Source organism: Malaya genurostris, chromosome 3 (genome assembly GCF_030247185.1).
Source record: "Malaya genurostris strain Urasoe2022 chromosome 3, Malgen_1.1, whole genome shotgun sequence".
Taxonomy (NCBI): Eukaryota; Metazoa; Arthropoda; class Insecta; order Diptera; family Culicidae; genus Malaya; species Malaya genurostris.
This window is the reverse complement of record NC_080572.1, coordinates 288,935,286-288,956,462: the sequence shown is the minus strand read 5'-3', so window position 1 is coordinate 288,956,462 and position 21,177 is coordinate 288,935,286. Positions and strand designations below refer to the sequence as shown.

General features: G+C 37.5%; 1 protein-coding gene across 8 annotated transcripts in view; it reads right to left on the bottom strand.

The window, feature by feature from the left end:
• Positions 1-21,177, bottom strand: part of LOC131438895 (rho guanine nucleotide exchange factor 18) — a 50,817-nt gene that overhangs the window by 4,054 nt on the left and 25,586 nt on the right. For 3 of the 8 annotated variants that reach the window (XM_058609276.1, XM_058609275.1, XM_058609280.1), the window contains 16 exons: positions 16,302-16,408; positions 16,132-16,202; positions 15,991-16,046; positions 14,958-15,044; positions 8,439-8,510; positions 7,678-7,843; positions 6,903-7,600; positions 6,706-6,838; positions 6,482-6,639; positions 6,301-6,413; positions 1,831-1,854; positions 756-1,699; positions 534-699; positions 367-472; positions 187-307; positions 26-120 (listed from right to left, as the gene is read on the bottom strand). In XM_058609276.1, the coding sequence (XP_058465259.1) occupies positions 26-120; positions 187-307; positions 367-472; positions 534-699; positions 756-1,699; positions 1,831-1,854; positions 6,301-6,413; positions 6,482-6,639; positions 6,706-6,838; positions 6,903-7,600; positions 7,678-7,843; positions 8,439-8,510; positions 14,958-15,044; positions 15,991-16,046; positions 16,132-16,202; positions 16,302-16,408 (3,117 nt within the window). The remainder of the gene's footprint in view (positions 1-25; positions 121-186; positions 308-366; positions 473-533; positions 700-755; positions 1,700-1,830; positions 1,855-6,300; positions 6,414-6,481; positions 6,640-6,705; positions 6,839-6,902; positions 7,601-7,677; positions 7,844-8,438; positions 8,511-14,957; positions 15,045-15,990; positions 16,047-16,131; positions 16,203-16,301; positions 16,409-21,177) is intronic. The other 5 variants (XM_058609278.1, XM_058609279.1, XM_058609281.1 and 2 more) reach the window with 5 other exon arrangements.

Sequence of the window (21,177 nt, the reverse complement as noted above, 5' to 3'; positions counted from 1 at the left end):
TGATTATAGCTTCTGTGAAACTCACCTTGTTGCCGGGTTTCCCGGCTGCACCGGCATCTGCTGCTGGATCACGGCAGGACTACTACCCGTTCGTGAGTGATTTGGCATATTCGCATTAATCTAAAAAATAAATAGAACAATGTTTGTTATCATTTGTTGAGCTTACAATCACATTCAAACAGATACCTTTTTATCAGCTAGTTTGAGTGGGAACATCTGTGTAACACCGGCACTACCACTGCTCATGAGACTTGAACTACTTCCACCGGGAGATGTAACCGAATTGTTGTTGGAACTGGTTTTCGTGCTGTAATATCAACAAGGTTAGTATTTCATTTCGTTACACTCGGCCTACTCGGCAAATACCTTGACAGTGATGACAGTTTTAGAGGCAGCTGCTGTTTGATACTAGAAACGTTAATTTTTTGCGCATTGGTAGCGCTGACCAGATTAACTGGAGGAGCTTTATTAACTATGAAAATGAAATAGATTATTATTGACGCCATCGATAATATGGAAACACCAATGCTTACTGCTTGCAGTTCTCCATTTATCCTTCCTCCGGTCGATGGTGGTGTTTACTGGGCCACCTGAAGAGTTTACCGATCCCATACCACCGTCCAAGTGATATTCTTCGCAATTGCCAGGCTGTTCTTCATGCTGAGCAGCCATCACACCAGCTGAGACTGGTAGTGCAACCTGTAGATGAAAAATACATGTACACATATGGCATTTCAGCGTATTTGTTTACGTACGCTAGGCGAAAGCAATAATCCCTGGTTGGAAAGAATTTCCATTTTGCGATATAGCTGCTCGCGTTGTTGTTTAATATCTTCTTGCTCGGCCCGAATTTGATCCTGCAGCGTCTTTTGCGATAGACGTTGCTCATCTAGCTCTCGTTCTTCGGTTTCCTTTTGTTTCTGCCAAGCGGTTTTCTCTTCCTGTAGTTTGTCCTGGAGATTTCGCAGTTCTTCCAGCTGATCATTGTGACGGTACATATTTTTGGGATTTTCACGGAATGTATTGAGCTGATGTTGAAGACTCTGGATGGTGGTCATCTGCTGAGAAATTATGCAGAGAAGCGTATGTAAATGATGCGATACGTGAAGGGCAGCATAATTGCTATCTTTTGCTTGCTCGGTGCTCAATATTTCTGGAGTTAACTTGATCGGGGCATGTTGCTGCAGACCCGGAGAAAACGGTCCGCCTTCGGCTTCCGACGCGTTTGATTCACGCTTTTCATAACTTTCTCTATTGGTAAAATATCCAGCAGATAGCGTAGACAGAACGGCATCTCTCGAAGAGCTTATGATAGCCTGTTGCTGTTTGGAACGCCGTTCGTCGAATCCACCGAACGTTTCTGCTCGCTTCGGTAAGGTCGGCGAAATGTACACCTCACTCTGTCGTTCACCAACCGAACTACAGGACCGCGACAGGGGCAATCCGGTGGCGGCGGTATACAGCGAAGCTGCCAGATTGCTTGTCTCCTGGATTGTAGTCAGCACTCGCTTCCAGATTTCTATCGTATCACAGTCATCCGAGATCAAATCCCGGTAGGAGCCGTAGTTGGAGATGAACGCCTCAACCGTTGGACCGAACTGTTCCGTGTTGTGTTCGTTGTCCAGCAGAAGGCTCAACTGCAATGCGATCTTCTCCTCGAGTAGAATCGCTTGTTCGAAGTCTTTTTGCCTCATTTTGCCTATAATGGAAAAGGGGTGGAGGGGGAACGTAAGCTCGATTGAAAGGATCATAGTTCTACGAGGTTACACCAAATTGCATGCTACACTAATCTTACTATTTGAGCTATGATAGTGGAAAAGAAAAGTTTACCTTCCAGTTCAGTGGTTCCCATCGCTTTAGCAATGAAAGTGATTAGAAGCAGAACAGGCAATATCGATTTTAGTGTACATTAAGTTCTAGCGATAAGTATATACGGATATATAACACAATAGCGATTAACATATGATGGAATATCAAGCAATCGGTTCATTTTTCTGATCAAACAGACAGAAGGTATACTGACGGAGTTGATTGACGTGTTCGATATGGATTACTAAATATTTGATACATACAGGATTTTATTTCGAAAAACAGATCCAACCCGACTTAACGATAGTTATTGCATGTGAAATATACGGAAATTCAAAATAGTTGTAAAAAATCTTAGCGCCACTGAACTCACTGAATACAGCGTAACAATATTTTTATGTGATATCGTTTTTGAACTGAAATTCATTCTAGTTTCCACTATAACACAACGACTAGAATAAATTATTACTGTCAGTTACAGAACGATACTTCTAAAACACAAACAAACGTTGCACATTAATTTGACGGCCCCGGACAAATTAATTGTAATCTAAAGGTCAGCGCTTGGTTTGTTTACACTGACTCAACGTTGTGATTCTGTGCTTCCCGATTATGTTTACCACATGACTTGTTTGTAATCTGCATCGTCATATTTTGCTTCAGTCGGTTATCAACGTATTATTACGGCGACTACCTGACCGTAAAATTAGATGTATCTCAGTGCATAGATCATTACCATGCAGCAAACATTAGAGAACAATATCGCGGATTGGAAAATTTTTATCGGTTCGAGCTCTCGTGTTGAGGGATACTTTTTCGCTAGTTTTATTTTCACTATTTCAATCGTCTATCATTTTCAATATGTGATCTTCGTTGAGCATTGATATGCAATAGCCTCATTTTCAATTGTTTACTGTCTCATTCGTAAATGACCGACACCAGAACAAACGAAGAGAGTCGAGTCGTTTTTGTTTCTCATTAAAAAAGTACGGGTGTGTAATGTCAGAAACATAACTGGATGTCGTGAATACGAATGAAACTGACAAACTTTCTTTATACTTCCGAATTCGAATTGGTAGTTGATCGATTGTGTGAATTGTGCAACTTTCCCCTTTTTCACTACTAGAATTTCAAACGATGCGCCTAGACTAAATTACAGATTAGTTACATTAATCATTCTGAAACGCAATTAAATATAATGAAATAACTAGATAGTTCTTTATAATAAAAATGGGCCGTATAGAGTACAGTAAAGCAAAATTTTGCATAATTCTTTGAGAGTATTATTATGGTTCTAAAAAGAACCGAATAGAATTCTAGAATAAGGAACTGGACCTGAGTTCAAGAACTAAATTTAGAACCAAAAACAGAAGTTCTGCTTTCATTGACGACTGCTCCACCTGACGATTGAAGTCCAAATGAGAGCACCACCTGAGCGTTTGAGGTTTGGCACCACGCTAAAGGTCTGCTCTCATTATTGACGACCGCTGCTCCCGACGATTGAAGTCCAAATGAAAGCACGACCCAAGCGTTTGAGGCTTTATACCACGCAAAAGGTCTGCTTTCATTGACGACTGCTCCACCTGACGACTGAAGTCCAAATGAGAGTTGCGACCTGAGCGTTTGAGGTTTTTAACCACGCAGAAGGTGCACTCTCCGAAGCTGCTGGTCCCGCGACGTCTGCTTGCATCCAACGCACAAGAAGAAATGATCGAATTTCGACCACGGTTCCCCTTTTATACGCAGTCAGTTGAAGATATGTGCCTGACTACCTCAAAATCGTCGTCCTTGCGCGAAAAAGCCAAACAAAAGTAAAGTTTTCCGCGTTGTTTTCAAAATTTGAGAAAACTTAAAATTTGAGTTGTTTGTGGTCATCTCTCACTGTTCAAAATATTATCCTAAATTCCTGATCATATTTTTGATGAAATGGTGAAAGAATTATGTTGTTGCCTTTAATACAAGTCGAGATATTCACGATTAAGTTCTGCCCATTCTTCCATAGGGCTAATTTTGAAAAGGCACCCCATAGTAAAGTAAGTCGTATTCACGACAAAAAAGAGAAAATATAATTACCAATGTCACTCTTGCCTTTATGACAAAACGAAACCTAACTAACGTATGCAGGGAGCATCAGCAGAATGTCAATTCTCTTTCTTTCATCGATGTGTTGAAAATCTGCGACACTTGGCTATAAAAAGTGACTAAAATATGACAAATCGAAGTAATTTCATTCCAGAACTTCTTTGGAAACAAAAACTACAACAGATTCGAGCACCACCAGGTAAAAAAGTCATTGTGAAACCTTTTTCTGTCATTTTCGATTCTCAAAGCTTCGGTTGAATACAACACTTTCACTAAAAACCGACTGGAAGTGCAAATGAAAGAAAGGACACAATTTTGATACTACTGTTCCGTTTATGCCATTGGCTGGACATGGATTTCGTTCTAATAATTTGCGAGCATAGCTGAGAGTGACATAAATTTCTCGTCATTTTCGTCTATTTTGAGTAAATGAAAATGGCTTTTATTAGCTCTGATCGTAATGCGTTTCAACGGTTCAAGTGAATACTGTTTTTGGCCTGGAATCAAATCTGTGTGCAGGAGCACCCACCGTATTCACCTGATTTGGCACCGTGTGACTTCTCCTTGATTCAAAAGTTGAAGTTTAACGAATGCTTTTTTGAAAATATCAGAACGGCTTCGACACGAGCCTCGGAGGGTATTCCACAAAATGAGTTAGAACATGCACCAATTCTTAGGACCGTTTTTTTTTTGCTCATTCAAGTCATCTTTCCATAGAATCAGTCTCGAAACTGAATGGACGCACTGTGTACTTCAAGCCACAGGAACAAATTGCTGGTCTAAAGAGCTTCGATAACCTAATGTGTTTAAAAACCGCTGCCATCTTCTCAGTTTTATAACTACTTTTTGTCGTAAATACGACTTACTTTACTATGGGGCGCCTTTTCAAAATTTATCCCCTAAGAGAGTGATGAGTTTTTAACCGTGAATATCTTTCTCGTATTTTGAAAATTCATAGCTCAGTGATCTGTAGAAGGATTTATATAATCTAACTACAGCTTGAACATGTATTGCAACAACATTGAATTGTTTCAATAGTACACTATTGAAAAACCTGTCTAATTTGGCTCATGTCAGCACCAACCTATCAGAACGCGTTTTGGGGAGGAGAACAAAATATCTACTGCTGTACAACTGCATCGGTATAAAAGATGAACATTCCACTGTTTCCCATCATTTTCTGAGCAACGATTGTCGTAGTAAGACATACGGGAGAGCAACATCGAATTCATTTTGGAATGAAGCGAGCGCCGAACAGCAGAATTGTGCCGAAGAACAGTCGCAGCTGGGCACACAGCAAAATCACACCAAAAGCCTGCCAGTGGAAGTTATCAGTCGTTACGAAAACGCCGATAATAGTTGTGGGAAACTTCAATGTAGATATCTCAACACATTATAATATTAAACTCATTGTTTTCATGAGTAAGTATATAAATTTGGATATGAAATCTGCTCCTTCACAAGCTACTACGCTTGGAGGCACATGTATTGATCTCGTGTTTGCTAGAAATATCAATGTAGAAAGCCGTAGATATATGTCATACTTTTCATATCATAGCGAATAAAAATTTTCTTCATTGGAAGATTATAATCCGTTGTGAAACCTACGCCAACCCGATCAGTATCTCATCCACGGAAAACTTGGAAATAGATGGCGGAAGTCAGCGGCATCCATCGGGATTCGAATTCAACTCGTTACTCTCCAACACGAACGCCTTCATAAAAGGTTCTTTTCAGAGCCACCATTATTTTATGATAAAGGACTACAAAAATTGTTTCGTAATATTTAATTGTGTGTCAGAATGTTTGATGTAACTTATCCGTATTTTAGTGTAGGTGCATCGTTTCAAATTATAGTAGTGAAGAAAGAGAATGCTTGCACAATTCACAAAATTGATCAACTGATATTCGGAAGTGTGCAAAAAGCGTACCAATTTTGTTTGTATTCACGATACTTAGTTATGTTTCTGACATTACCCACCCGTCTTTTTAAACACCCAACTAACCACCAAGTTTTAGGTAAGCTTATTATGCGCATATAGAGCAGATTTAGGGCGATGGAGTCTCATATCTGCCTATTAAGCGCATGCAAAGCGAATATGTTTCTGGGTGACCTGTGTTTCGAAATAAAATCAATAACAATGATAAGAAATGTGAATCCGTATGTATGGTAAGTATGGTACTACAATTCTGGTTCAGACTCAACGATATTTGGGTACTACATTTACTGTTCCAGGAGTGAATAAGCCACAATAAGTTGTTGGATACAGACAGTCAGAAGTTGTCTCTATAAAATGAGAGTACGGTGGAAATTCCAACTGATAGAGTATTACTAGAGGAATATTCCACTGAAACACGTATCAGCCTATGAACGGCCTCCAAAGGTCGAATCCAGTTCCATATACTTACAGATAATCTCACGAATGTTGGCTTGCTTAGCATCTAGTAGTTTTTGGCGTTGTTCAGCAGTCATGTAGTCCTCAGCTTCGGATTCGTCCGAGGGACAGTCGATAACGGCAGCTCTGTGGAATCAGATAATAATGACAGTGCATTAAGCTTACGCTCACATCCCGGGCACCGTATCACCTACCTGATTGATTGAATCCACACATTTTTGTCCTTGGGACTTTGCACTTTAAGCTCGAACATCTCCGGATACGCTGGATTCGAGGAGATAATGTAGATACCCCTGGACTCCGTACCGGCTTTCTCCCGTATTAGCAATTTTTGCAGCGAAACCACACCGGCCTGTTGAAGGAATCGGATTTAGGTTTGACCAGACCAGAGACCAGAGAATAACGAAATTCGAACTACCTTATTTTCCGGTGTGAAGAACGAGTATTTGTGGGAGTTTTCCAGTAGGAAAAATAAGCAATCCGACAGGACCACAACCAAAACCGTTTGCATTTTTGATCTACCTTGCATTAGCGTTGCCACGCCTTCGAATCTATGGGAGAAAAAAAAACCTTTCTTATTGCACCGCTTTATGCAAAAACTGTACCGATACTAACTTGAGCTTCCTGTTGCTAGAAATAATATCCGACTTTTTGAACTTATCCTTCTTAAAAATCGCATACGACTTGGCATCGATTCGTTTGAATATTTCTAATTGACGGTCTTCCTTCTCCTTGTCGGCCACTCGGGCATCCACGTCCACCAGTATTTCCTTGACCAGTTGCATTGCTTTCTGTAGTTTTTCCTGTTCGATTTTATCCTCCCGGGAGCTTTTCAGCAGCGGATCGATCAACAGCGGATACTTGGTAAGCCGTTGCGTCACAAACAGAATACACTCCGGAATTCCCTTCTTTTTTAGCAGCGGATTTTGCTGACAGTGTTTGTACCACTCGGCGAACGTGTTGTCACCGGTCATGTAGCACTTGAACGTGCTTAAAGCCGACCGATGGTTCGAACAGAACTCACCGTACGAAGATTTAAGTTTCTGCGCCGACATAGCCGAGAAGAATTCCAGCAAAATGTCGGCAATGCTGTCCACAACCGGCCGTTCCCGTTGCTTCAACCGTAGCTTCTTCAGGAAGCCCGTGTGCAGTTCCGTGAGATCCAGTAACCGCGGGAACATTCGCTCCAGATTCAGATGACTAAAGTGCTTCTGGAGACTCTCGACGAACACCTTCTGCATGACTAGTAGGGTTTCGCAGTGATGCTTTTCGGTCATTATGAACTCGTAGATATGTTCCTGTCGTTTGACCTGCTTTTGGATTTCGAACGAAGACACGATGTTATTGGGAGTAAGCCACGCTTAATGACAAGTACCGGGATTTGGCTCACCTGTTTATCCTTAAGCGATTTGACTATCTCTTTCGGTACACTGGGACTCCACGAGTCGGGTTCATCGATGGCCACGCCGAGGATGGGCTCAGCGCCGAGATCATGCGGACCGATCGGTGCCTCATGGAGAAACTCGTCCCGTATCAAAGGTGTGTCATCCGAGTAACTGCAAAAAAATGGATTCCCAGGGAAACCTTAAAAATGGTTCCTTCGTTCACAGGGGGGCGGGGGGATCACAACCACTTACAACCAGTCTTCGGAACGGGGTTAGGTTCTTGATCTTTAGGTTAGTGGTTAGTTATTTCAACGAAAAAAATATTCAACATTTCAACAGTAGTAGTCAATAAGAAAAAAATCATGCTTTCGTACAACTGTTTCAAAAAATTCATATACGGAAAAAGTAGCAAAACAGAATCAATTGGCAACTAATGTAGCGATATTAGAACAAAACAAAAATGAATTAAAGGAAATGGAACAGACAGACTGTGTTATTTTAGGTTATTCGGTATTTCAACGGAAAACTGAAACAGAGATCCTTGCGGGAGAATCGGCCAACTGTGCTACGATGGTCTCGGATAAAAAAAATATGGCAGGGATAGCAAAACATTCAGATTGTACCAACGTAAAAATATGCTACTGACGGTAAAGAATGATTGGCTTTTTATTTTTTGAGGGCTCCAATTGGGTTCCAATTTCTCCCGGAATTCACTTTTTGGTTTTGTTTTTTTTTGTAGGTCAGCAAACGGGAAACGAATACTCACTTTGAGTTGTCATTTTGTATGGTGCCATCGTAATAGTCTCTACCTTGATCATCATGATGCGAGGAACTGTGGCTACAGCAAGCAAAAGTAAACGAAAGGAAGAAAGAAAAAAAACAATATGAAAACGTATAAACAACCAAAACCGAACAAACTTTCTGCCGGGGTGAGGTGTAAAAGGAATGCAACAGGACGAAGGGTAAAATTTAAGGGAACTGAAAGATTTTCAACCGAAGCACAAGAAAGAAACAATTCCGAAGTGAACTGATCAAGAAAGAGGAACAGAGATTACAGTTTTGTTTTCTGAGTTCAGGAATATGATGATGGCTGCGTGTTTCTGTGTGGTAAATTAAAATGTTAGATCGAACACATGAACAAACGAAATTCACAAGAATAAACATTTTTACAACATATTCTTGTATTTATATTTGCAGTGTATTTCTAGTGTTTATGTAAAACTAAGGGATAATGAAAGTATTGACACAAAAAAATAAATGAAAATATTAGTAGTTACTAATTATAGCTAATACAGTAGTAGTAGTAGTAGTAGTAGTAGTAGCGGTAGCAGTTGTAGTAATTGTAGTAGTAATAGTATTAGTAATTGCAGTAGTATTAGCAGTTAAAGTCAATGAAAGATTGCGGTGCAATAATGATAAGCAAAATGGGGTGTTGACGCATGAACAAGAAAATACGAGTAGATATTAGAAAGAGTTTGGCAAATTCTATGTCTAAATTTTACGAGAGAATCAACTAGGGTAACAGAGGTATTTTGGCCACTTCATATATTCTGGCCCACCTAACAAACTATATGGATTCAATCGATCTTTGGTAACCCATGTTGCATCAGTTTGAAGCTAATCACATTAAATTACCTATCGCGGAAGGATTTTTCAAAGATATTAAAACATTTGGTGGATATTTTTACAAGGTGGGCCAAAATAAAATCGATCCTAAAGCGGGCCAAAATACCTCTGTTACCCTACTATGTGTTAGAAAGGAAATCGACGAATGGATCGAAAATATAACTGGATCCAAATAAGACAAATCTTCCAACGGGTCGGCGTTCAAGTAATTACTCAATGTTTTGGAAAATTTTAAAATTAGAACCCATTTTTTGAAGTTTTGCCGGGGATGAATTGCAAACAGGAACAAAATTCTTCAAGTATGTTTGAAATGGTTCCAAACTATTTCAAAATGTACAAGAAAAAAACCATTTGTAAACGAATACAGAATTAATAAGGCATGTTCGCGATAAAATCTGGACACTCCTAAATACGTATATCTCCGGAAATACTTCAACAACGCGTGAAATATTTCGCAAATTGATGAACGTATGTCTGTTCATTGTTTCAAATAATTTCTTTTTGATCGAAGAAGGCGTCGATAGAAGAACGAGTGCGAAAAGCAATTGTGTGCAGTCGCAGTAAAAATCCGGATCTGTCAAAACAAAATAGATTCTTTTTCTGCACGCACTGTTTATAACGTTCTTAAATCTCCCGTACAAATCTCAGGAACCACCAAAAGGACGCAGGAAGGTGAAGCAAATATTACAGAAGAGACCAGCAAGGTATGCAGTCGTTCAAGGTGAAAACTGTACCGAACCGTAATGATAACACATGGGCTGAAAAGTTCCGGGCCTAACAAAGTGAACACGACTGTTTTGGTTCAAAATCAACTATTTTCATCAACGTAATTTCCATCAACAGCAACGCAGTCATTTTAGCGCCGCTCTAACATTCCAATACCACTTTTGTGGAACGATTTATCTTTTGCCTCAAAATAGGCCTTAGTTTCAGCGATAATCTCTTCTTTCGTGCGAAATTTTTTTTTTCCGGTGAGCATTTCTTTCAGTAGTCACTGGGAGCCAAATCTGGCGAATACGGTGGATGTGGGAGAAATTCGAAGCCACTGTTTTGATTGATGCAGTCGTTTTATTGCAACCTTCAAACGCCCCAATAACGCTAATATTCACTGTTAATGGTATTTCCTTTCTCAAGATAATCGATAAACATTACAAAATACCGAGGCCATAACCTTTCCAGCCGATTGTTCAGGTGCTTTCAGGTGCTTTGGACGAGGTTCACCAGTTGCTGTCCACTCAGATGACGATCGTTTTGATTCCGGAGTGAAGTGATGAATTCATGTTTCATCCATTGTCACATATCGACGCAAAAATTCCGGTTTGTTACGTTTAAACATGGCCAAACACTGCTCAGAATCATCAACACGTTCTCGTTTTTGGTCAACAGTGAGCAAACGCGGCACCCACTTTGAACAGAGTTTTCTTGTAGTCTTTTGATATCTTTACGATGTCAGCTAACTCACGCAACTTCACTTTTCGATCATTCAAAGCGATTTTATGGTTTTTTTTTCTGGTGTTAACGCCTCATTTGGACGTCCACAGCGTTCTGCATCATCGGTGTCTCTACGACCACGTTTGAAGTCAGCAAACCAACGTTTTATTGTTGATTCTGATGGAGCGGAGTCTCCAAAACACTTTTCAAGCCATTGCTTCGTTTGAACTGTATTTTCCCCATCAATAAGCAGTGTAAAATTAAAACACGAAGTTGTTTTTGAACCATTGTTCTCAAAATAACAAAAGTGGCGTCACTCTTAGCACAATAACTCACAAACTAATAAATAGAATATCATGAAATTTTCAGTCTTTTAAAAGTTAGTATCCACTTATGTGCCGCATCATCCGGAGCGGGACTAGACCGAATCCCGTCCGGATTACATTTCAAATTTTTTGAATGCAGCTGCATGTGAATATTCTCACTAGACCGTGGACGTCCGAAAGAACGGTTGAGGAACGATCAAAGCATGTATTGACAGCTAGTCTGTGAACTAGTTAAAGTGCCTTTGAATTTTAGCAAAATGTTTAAAGAATATTTAATTGAGTTGGTGGAAAAATATCCGACCTATCGTTAAAAAAAAGGGTTAAGAACTCCAACAGAAAGTTTATAATTGATAGAACTAACCGGTAATTTATTTAAATCTATTGGAGTTGAGTTAAATCAAATGGTATTTACCAGTGAACATATCACAACATAAATATCTAAATAATGAAAAATCACAACAATTCAGACAAAATACTCGATTTTTCACAGTGAAAACTTTTTATTCTTTAGTTTAATCTTCATCTAGAGCGATACACTTGACCCATCGGTTCTCCAACATTTTAAAGCCCTTTGAAAAAAAAGATTTGTCAAGGCCCTAAAAATAGGCTTCCGTTTCTGCAATGACCTCAGCATCCGACGAAATTTTCTTTCCCTAGAGAAACCTTTCCTGGTTTGGAAATTGACAATAGTCACTGGGGGCCAGGTCTGGAGAGTACGAAGTATGGTGGACCAATCCGTACCGCAAATCAACCAATTTCACCGTTGCTTTTATGCATGAATGCGCTTGTGCGTCTTTTTCTATAGCTCGATGAAAACTAGAACTCTTTCTGACACAATCAGCTGTTATTCAAACACTAGTGGATAGATTGTCATTAAATTTGGTATTGGGCCATCCAGAGGATTGTTCTCAACAAAAATATTCATGGTTCGAAACTGATGACGGGATTTGCTGATGACGTTCCCCTAAAGATAACAAAGGAACTAAATGTTGGATCTGAACTCCGAACCTGAATTTTAGAACTGACTTTTGCATTCAGTTTCATAATTCCGAAATTTAGTATTAGAATTCATTCCCAGAATTAACCTGTATTCAGAATACTGAATTCGGAACTAGAATTTGGATCATAATTCAGTTCCTTTATTAAGGTACAGAAGTCAAGTCCAGAATTTAGTCCTGGACCAGAATTGTAGTCTTGGTGTTAATAGGAGGGTTGTTACGTATCGGAAATGGTTTTATTGTTTTTCAAAATATTCCCCAAGGGCCTAGATGATCAATACACTTTTGCATACGCTGGAACCAATTAACATAATTTTTTTTACTCTTCTTGAACGCTTGAGAAGCTTCTTCAGGAGTATTGAATCGCTCTCCCGCAGTTTATTTTTAACGGAACAGAACAAATAGAAGTCATTGGGTGCCAAGTCAGGACTATACGGCGGGTGGCCCATCAATTCGACGTTTTGGGTGCTCAAATATTCGGTTGTTTGAGCCGATGTGTGAGAGCTTGCATTATCGTGTTGAAAAATGATTTTGCGATTTGCGTTTGTTTTCCTCATTTAACGAAAAACAAATGGAGGTATATCAATCAGATATAAAGGAACGGTAGCGATATGTTCGTTTATACCGAAAAAACAAACCACCATGTTTTTTTAAGTGCTTCGAGCGCGAACAGCTTCTGTTGGATTTGGTTTTTTTTTTTGCAACAGTCATACAGTCGACTGCTGTTTTGTTTTGGGCTCATATGAGTAAATCCATGTTCCGTCACCTGTGTATATGTTATTCACCAAATTTGAAGCAACATGATTGATATTTTTTTAGGCATTTCTTCCACCAATCAACATGAGTCTTTTTTGAGTGATTGTCAAATTATGTGGGATCCAACGCGAACAATTTTTTTTCATGAATAAATGTTCATGCAAAATAACATATAAGCTTTTCATACTAATGCCCAAGGCTGACTCCTTTTTATGGTACGTCACATGGCGATCTTCCATTATCAGATTTTTCACAGCATCGATGTTTTCTGGCAAAACAACTGATTTTGGACGACCTACTTTGACTTCATCGACAAGCGAACTACGATCACGATTGAATTCGAAACACTCTTATCTTGATAATCAACGACGAAAATGCAATTTGTTTCGCAAACATTTTAGTTGTGTTTTCATCGAAAAATCCTTACAAGTCAAAAAATATCTTTGGTTGCCGATAATGTTCCGGTTCATTCTCCAATTGGTTAAAACGTTCTTCAAGTGCTGACCCCGATGAGATTCCATCCATAGCGATAAAAAAATGCTCTAACAAACTGATGGAAACATTGCTGTGTTTGCAGTTCATTAAATAGGGAACAGGTGTATTGTATCCTACAATATCTTCACCATACGGTCTTTACAAGCACCGATTTCTCCGTTTTGTGATCGACAAGATCAATAACCACAAAACAGGTTCTAAGTTGAGTAAGCTGGGATTCAGCGGTTCATACTTGAATTGGCTTCAATCATATCCATCCGGCCGCGAAATGATAGTGAAAATAGAAGACTGTACTACTTCACCATTCACCGTTACCTCTGGAGTTCCTCAAGAAAGTAATCTTCGACCGTTCATTTTTTTTTTTGATTCCATTTTTTGCTGATGACTTTAAAATGCTTCATATCATAGAATCCACAGCCGATTCAGAGTTCCTACAGGAACAATACTGGACAAGTTGATTCTAAATGGTGGATTTTTTGGGGAAATTGGAAATCTACGTTATTATCGCGGTACCACTGACTTCCCGGCTGTAGTGGTAACTCACCAAATCCAGCCAAAATTTCACGGGACCTTTATGGGCTTTATTGCAAAGGTTGAACGCGGTTTTTTAAGCATTCTTCCCTGTACAGCTTCGAGTCCATCGTCTTGTTCGTCACGAACCCTTTGGTCTTTGTTCCGCAGCTGCATATCCCTTGCCAAACATCTCCTCGTGCCGTCGCCACCGAGAATTTTTGGCCAGGAAGTTTTCAGAAATCCATTTTGATGTATGGGGGTTGCTCTGACGGTTCTCAACACCTTCTGGTTCATCTTGCGGTCATATGTCCCACTACGACGCTTATCTTGAGGCACTCGATCCACGCTCTTTCGCTTCCTGAATCGTTTGAGTACATCGTACACGGTTGATTCGGTGATTTTCAACATTTTTGAGTGGGTGTGCAGAATTTTTTCCTTTATGTATAACAAATGTTTGTTAATTTCAACTGAGGCATTCAGATTTGGGTAAAGCGGATGAAACGAGTAAGGCTAGACTGATGTGCTAGTAGAAGTGTAAAATTCGAACGGTACTATCAAAATTTATTTTATTTTTGAAACAATATCATTACTGCGTTCGGTGTTTTTTCGTAATAAGATGCGCTAAATGCACAGATTGATTCACTGAATTAATGTGGCTAAGAGTATGGTATAAAAAGATTGAGCCCATATCCATTGAGTTTAAAACCTGGCCATTGGACCTGTCCATTTGCAAGAAACGACCATAAGACCATCGGGGTGAACAGATCAAACAAAGTATTCGGAAAAAGGACAGCGCTACCGAGCAACTAACAGCTTTCTACTCCGAAAAAAAAGCAATAGAACTGCATGATAGGAAGAGTGACAGAAACAGGACAGTCGCGAGAAGAGCTTCTCAAAAGATACCGAGAGTATGATCAAACTGTTTGTTTGTTTGTTTTTTATTGTAATAAAAACTAGTAAAAACTGCATTTGGATACACAGAAAGAACGGGTCTAAACTCCGGCAACGGATCAGTTGATCGAAGAGAAGAGATATGTTTTGCATTGTTGTTTTTGTTTGTTTGTTGGGAAGTTATAGACAGACAGAGACAAAGATAAGTATGAGTGAAAGAAAGTGAGAGAGAATTTTGACTAGCGTTACCTAGCGTGAGTGGAAACCACGCCTAACTTGTTAGCGACCAATCTCCACGGAGAGTAGCATCCAGTCATTTTCTTGCCGCTTTTTTCACTGATTGAATTTGTTTTTTTTTGTTTGTTTTTTTTTTGGTGTGTTATTTTTTGCAATTTTGTTTTAGGTTGTTCAATGGTTTTTGCGCAATTGGTTGATTAGCGGATTTGGGTTAGCAGTAATAACAAGAATAGAGACATTGGTGGCTGATTATTAGAGTGAATTTTCGGTTCAATTGTTGTCTCACAACGGACGAATGTACCAAAACAGAATGAATGAAAACTATGTCGTTTTTTTTTTCTTTGGGTTTCGGTAACAACGTAAAATTAAAGTAACAGTCTCGTCTTACAATTGAATCTCACGAATGCAAAATGTTATCATGACTCAAACCATAATAAAACAAAAAAAAAATCTTAAAAAGCAAACAAGTCGACTGCAGCTTGAAAAAAAATCTTCAACTCAGGACGACAAAATAACAAAAAAAAAAAGGGAACTAAATCCAAACCAAAGTTTGAAACGTAGTGACGAAACATTCTGCGGTTTAAAATGAAAAGTTTTGCCACTCAACACATCCACATCATATCAAATCATTCGCTCTATTTATATATATATATAAAGATATATGAGTAAAAAAAATGCAAATAGATTAAAGCATAAAAATCATCGCCCATAACCTGGATGCAGTTTAATTTCCACTAGTTAGAATGTGGTTTAGATTTATGGTGGATTAGCTTCTTTTTTTTTGTTTTAATTCTGAATGCGGTGGCTTATTGTTACAATACTATCGGTTTCCTAGTGCTATGAAATTTGGCAAAAGCAACATGGAAACAAAGGGCCGTAATTGTTTCGCATTACGCATCTATACACTAAAAAAAGCAAGCTAATTTCGATGCAAAATACATTACACTGTCGATCCCAGAATCAAATCAAATACATATCATATTTTTTTATTTCAAAAGGCAAACGACACAACCAACGAGGAAGGAAAACGGAATCTTTTAGTTACCTGTTGGTTGAGTTCTTCTTGTTGGAACCGGATTTGGGCTGCACTTGAAAATATTTCTGAAATATTTCAATCCATTAACAAGAAGTTTTCGGCTGGGGGATTTCAATCAGGATAAATCAGCGCTGCACAGTTTCCACTTACCTTTGCAATTTTTGCCTTACATTCCACGGCGTGCTCCTTGTAGGTGGCCAAGTTGATAACTGCCCCGCAAGCTGGACGTGGCGATTGTGAAGAAATGGAAAGAAAATTATATTAAAACGGTTGCAGGTATTTCAAAAAAAAGTACGGGCTCAGCCCGATTCGGCACCAACCATCGCAGGTGGAGTTTTGTCCCTTGGTTTTGGCTTTGTCCTTTTTCTTGCGAAAAAACAGCGAACCTCGTTTCCTGCGTTTCTCCGGTAGATCGGTGTAGCCCTCGCTGTAACGATGCAAAGAAGGCGTCATTATTGTAAGCAGATCGTGGCAATATTTGAATATTTAGACCGAAAACAAAACCAACCAAACAAACAGGATGAATACCCATGATGAGTGTTACATTTTTAGTCAGATGTAGGTGTTTCTGGTTTAGAGATGCTTTTGTGATGGAATACACACACAATTCTGTACATAATAGTTAGAAACACTAGACGGTGAAGAGTGAAACTGTTTTCACAGTTTTGTCATTTGCCATTTACAATTACCATTTCATATAATGAGCGACGGTTGGTGCAAAAATGTCGACGGTTTACTGGTCGGTCGATTTCTTGAAATAATGTTGTCGTTGAAACGCTCTTTCAATAAATCGATTGTTTCGGCCGCAGTATGACAAGTGGCACCATCCTGTTGAAACCATATTTCTTCCATATCCAAATCTTGAAGATTTGTCAATAAAAATTCATTGATCATGCTTTTGTATTGATTTGAAAGCGTTGTTCTGGAGTTAGCCTATTCATGATGATTTGCCAAACAATACTGAGTAGAGACTTCATCTTACACTGTTAAAACAACTTTCAGACAATAGAGTAGTCCCTATTGAAAAAAACAAACCTCCTAGAACAACATCCGTTGAAAAAAATTTGAGATTTCCGAAATCGAAGATCGAATGTGTAATCCCGAAAAAAAAATTTTATTTCAATTTTTTTATGTTTTAATTTAAATTTTTTTTTTTCGAAATCGAATTTTGTTAATGTTAATTTTTTTTTCAAAAATGGACGAGACTTCGGAACTCTGTCCCGGAGTCGAACTTTTTCAAAATTATTTCGAGATGAAACTTGATCCGAAATAGATTTTTTTTAGTGTCAAAAGTCTTAGAATTACATGAAATGCCGAGATTTTTTATTTTATCGAAAAATATATTTTTCACAAACCTCGACTCTGTATTTTGGAGATTTCTGAAATCAAAAACAAAATTTATGCCAAATGTCTTAGAATTGTATGAAACGTGAAAATCTGGTGTTATCGCAAAACAATTTCATGCAGTTTTAAGACATTCGACAACAAAAATTTCGATTTTGGAAATCTCAAGATCCAGAAAGTCGATTTAAAAAAAAATTATCAAGAAATTTCTTAAAACTCAACGTTTTATGCAAAGTCGAGACAATATTCGAGATAACACTAAATCTTTACGTTTCATGTAATTCTAACATTTTGAACCTTACAAAAAATTGATATAGGAAATCTCAAGTCGTCAAGAGTCGAATTCTTAAAAAAAATCAAAATGACACTAGATCCGAGATCAAATTCTTTCAGTGCCAAAAGAATCTTAGAATTACATGAAACGTCTAGATTTTATGTTATCTCGAAAAAATTTTTTCACAAATCTCGACTCTGGATTTTGCAGATTTCTGAAATAAAAAAATTTAAATTTATGCCAATTTTCAGACATTCGACAACAAAAAAATTAGATTTTGGAAATCTCAAAATTTTATGTAAATCACCGACTTTTGAAATAAATTTTTTCGAATTTAGAAAAAAATTGAATTTTTGAATTTTTTTTGTGTTTATCTTGATCCTGACGTTTCGTGTAATTCGAAGACTTGCCATAAAAAAATTCGATTTTGGAAATATCTAATCTCAAAATTTTTCAAGACCCAGAAAGTCGGTTTTAAAAAAAAATTTTTTTTTAAAGATGACACTAAATCTCGACGATTCATGCAATTCTAAGACGTTTGACATAAAAAAAGTCGCAGCCATTTGATCTTGAACTTGATCAATGGCCCAATAGTAACTTTTAAACGGGTCTAAGCTTGTTGAAATCGGTTCTGCCATCTCTGAGAAAAACAAATACACAGAGATATTTTCCGATCTCGTCGAACTGAGTCGAATAGTATATAACACTTTGGGTCTCCGAGGCCCCGTTCGAAAATCGTTTTTTCCAGCAATTCTAATACCTTTCTTTAGAGAAAGGTGACAAGTCTCCTAAAAGAAAATCTGCTGAAAAAAATCTGAAATTTCCGAAATCGAAGATTGAATGTGTTATCCCGATTTTTTTTTAAATTTGAATAATAATTTTTTTTTTAATTTCAAATTGTTTTTTTTTCCGAAATCGAAATTTTTTTAAATGACAAAAGTCTTCGAAATACACAAAACTTCAATACCCAAAAAAAAATTTTTTTCATAAATCGACGACAAAAATTCGGAAATCTCAGTCCCAGAGTCCATTTTTTCAAAATTAATTCGAGATGACACTAGATCCGAAATCGATTTTTTTAGTGTTAAAAGTCTTAGAATTACATGAAATGCCGAGATTTTTTATTATATCGAAAAAATATATTTTTCACAAACCTCGACTCTGAATTTTGGAGATTTCTGATATCAAAAATAAAAAAAAATATGCTAAATGTCTTAAAATTGTATGAAACGTGAAAATCTGGTGTTAACTCAATATAATTTCATGCAGTTTTAAGATATTCGCAGACAAAAAATTTCGATTTCAAAAAACTCGTCGTCGTTGATTTTTGGAAAAATTTTATCGAGATTCCTGAAAAAAAACGTTTTATTCAATTTGAACACTTTTGGCATTAAACATAATTTCAATTTTGGAAACCGCAAAATTTTGGAAATCTAAAGTTCCAGAAAGACGTTTTTTACAAAAAAAATATGAAAAAAGTAAAAATAAAATTCCAAATCACAAAGACGAGATAAATGAAAAAAAAAATTTTTTTTCGGTATAACACAAAATTTTGACGTTTCATGCAATTTTAAGACATTTAACATCAAATAAATATTTCGATTTCCCAGAAAGTCGATATTTTCAACAAAATAATTAATCAAGGTGACACTAATTTTCGACGTTTCCTGCAATTTTAAGTCCCAGAGTCGAGATTGAAAAAAATTTTTTTTGGATAATACAAAATCTTAACACTTTTGACTTTAAAAAAATATCGATTAAGGAAATCTCAATCCCAGAGTCGATTTTTTTCATAATAAATGCGAGATGGAACTAGATCCGAAATCCAAAGAATTGTATGAAACGTGAAGAATTGGTGTTATCTTGAGACAATTTCATGCAATTTTAAGACATTCGACAACAAAAAAAATTCGATTTCAAAAATCTCGTCGTCGATTTTCGAAAAAAAATTCGATTCTTGAAAAAAAAAGACTTTTGGCACTGAAAAAAATTTTATTTTGGAAATATCAAAATTTTTCGTCCCAGAAAGTCGATTTACAATATATTCATTTTTTTTGAGATGACACTAAATCTTTTTTTTCGTCATAACACTAAACCTTGACATTCGTGTAATACACTTTTGACGATTTCGGAAATCTCAGTCCCAGAGCCGAATTGAAGAAAAAAAAAATCAGGATGACACTAGATCTGAAATCGAATTTCAATGTCAAAAGTCTTAGAACTAAATGAAACGTCGAGATTTTATGTTATTTCGAATAAAAAACTTTTCAAAGATCTCGACTCTGGACTGATTTTCAGATTTCTGATATCGAAAAACATTTTTTTCGCAAATCGCGACTTTGGACTTGGAAAAAATTTGAGATTTTTGAAATTGAAAAATCTGTTTTATACCAAATTTCTTTTCCAAAGTCGCGATTTGTGAGTCGAGTTTTTTGGAAAAATTTTTGTTGCGTCGCACTAGTTTTACTGGCGACACTGTTTACCAACACTGCCTTCAGCAGATAGTTGGTGCTACCGTTCATAGAATTATGTCAGTTTCTCAGGCCCTTCTAGCAACTCAGTTTTTCATTTTATCTTCTCGCTCTGTTCACAATCATCAGACCAGTCAGTCTCAAATAAACCTGCATTAGAATCGGACCGTTTTTTGATCTGTCATAAAGTCCGAAGTGTATCGAACAGCAGAAGTGAAATACACTAGCAATAGTCAGTGAATAAAGTGACTCAAACGTTAAAATAGTGTAATTTTTTATTGGCAAGAGTCCGCCAAGGTTCATCCAGTTGTGAGTTTTATCAGTGCAGCTGTTTGTTTGTGGCTGTTCGTCTTCTGCTCCTTTGGCTGCTTTGGTGACCGCTGTGTGCAGAACCCGTTAGTTGCATTGCTGTTCGCTACCGGTTTACTGCAGTGCGAATGCAAGTAAGGTCGACCGACAAATTGCTGCCGTCGCTTCGCTGAAATATCCTGGTGAGGATTTAATTAAACACAACGTAGGGTCCCGGCTAGCGCCAACAATTTTTTTTTCGAGATAACATAAAATCTCGACGTTTCATGTACTCTAAATTTTTTAAAAAATCGATTTCAGAAGTCTCGAAGTCCCAGAGTCGAATTAAAAAAAATAAGCGAAATGACACAAGATTCGAATTTGAACTTTTCCTAATGTCAAAAGTCTTAGAATTACATAAAACGTCGAGATTTTGTTATTTCGAAAAAAAATCTCGCGAATCTCGACTCTGGGCTGGAAAACTTTTGAGATTTCTGAAATCGGAAATTTTGTTTTATGCCAAATTTCTTAGAATTGCATGAAACATGGAGATCTGGGGTTATCCCGAATAAAATTTATGCAATTTTAGGACATTCGAAAACAAAACGAGAAAATTTCGAATTTGGAAATCTCAAATTTTTTTTAAATCGTCGATTGCGGAAATTTTTTTCCGAGATTTTTGAAAAAAAAATTTTTTTTGGATTACATAAAATCTTGACGTTTCATGAAATTCGAATACTTTTGGTATTAAAAATAATTTCAATTTTGGAAATCTCAAAATTTTAGAAATCTCAAGTTCCAGAAAGTCGTTTTTACAAA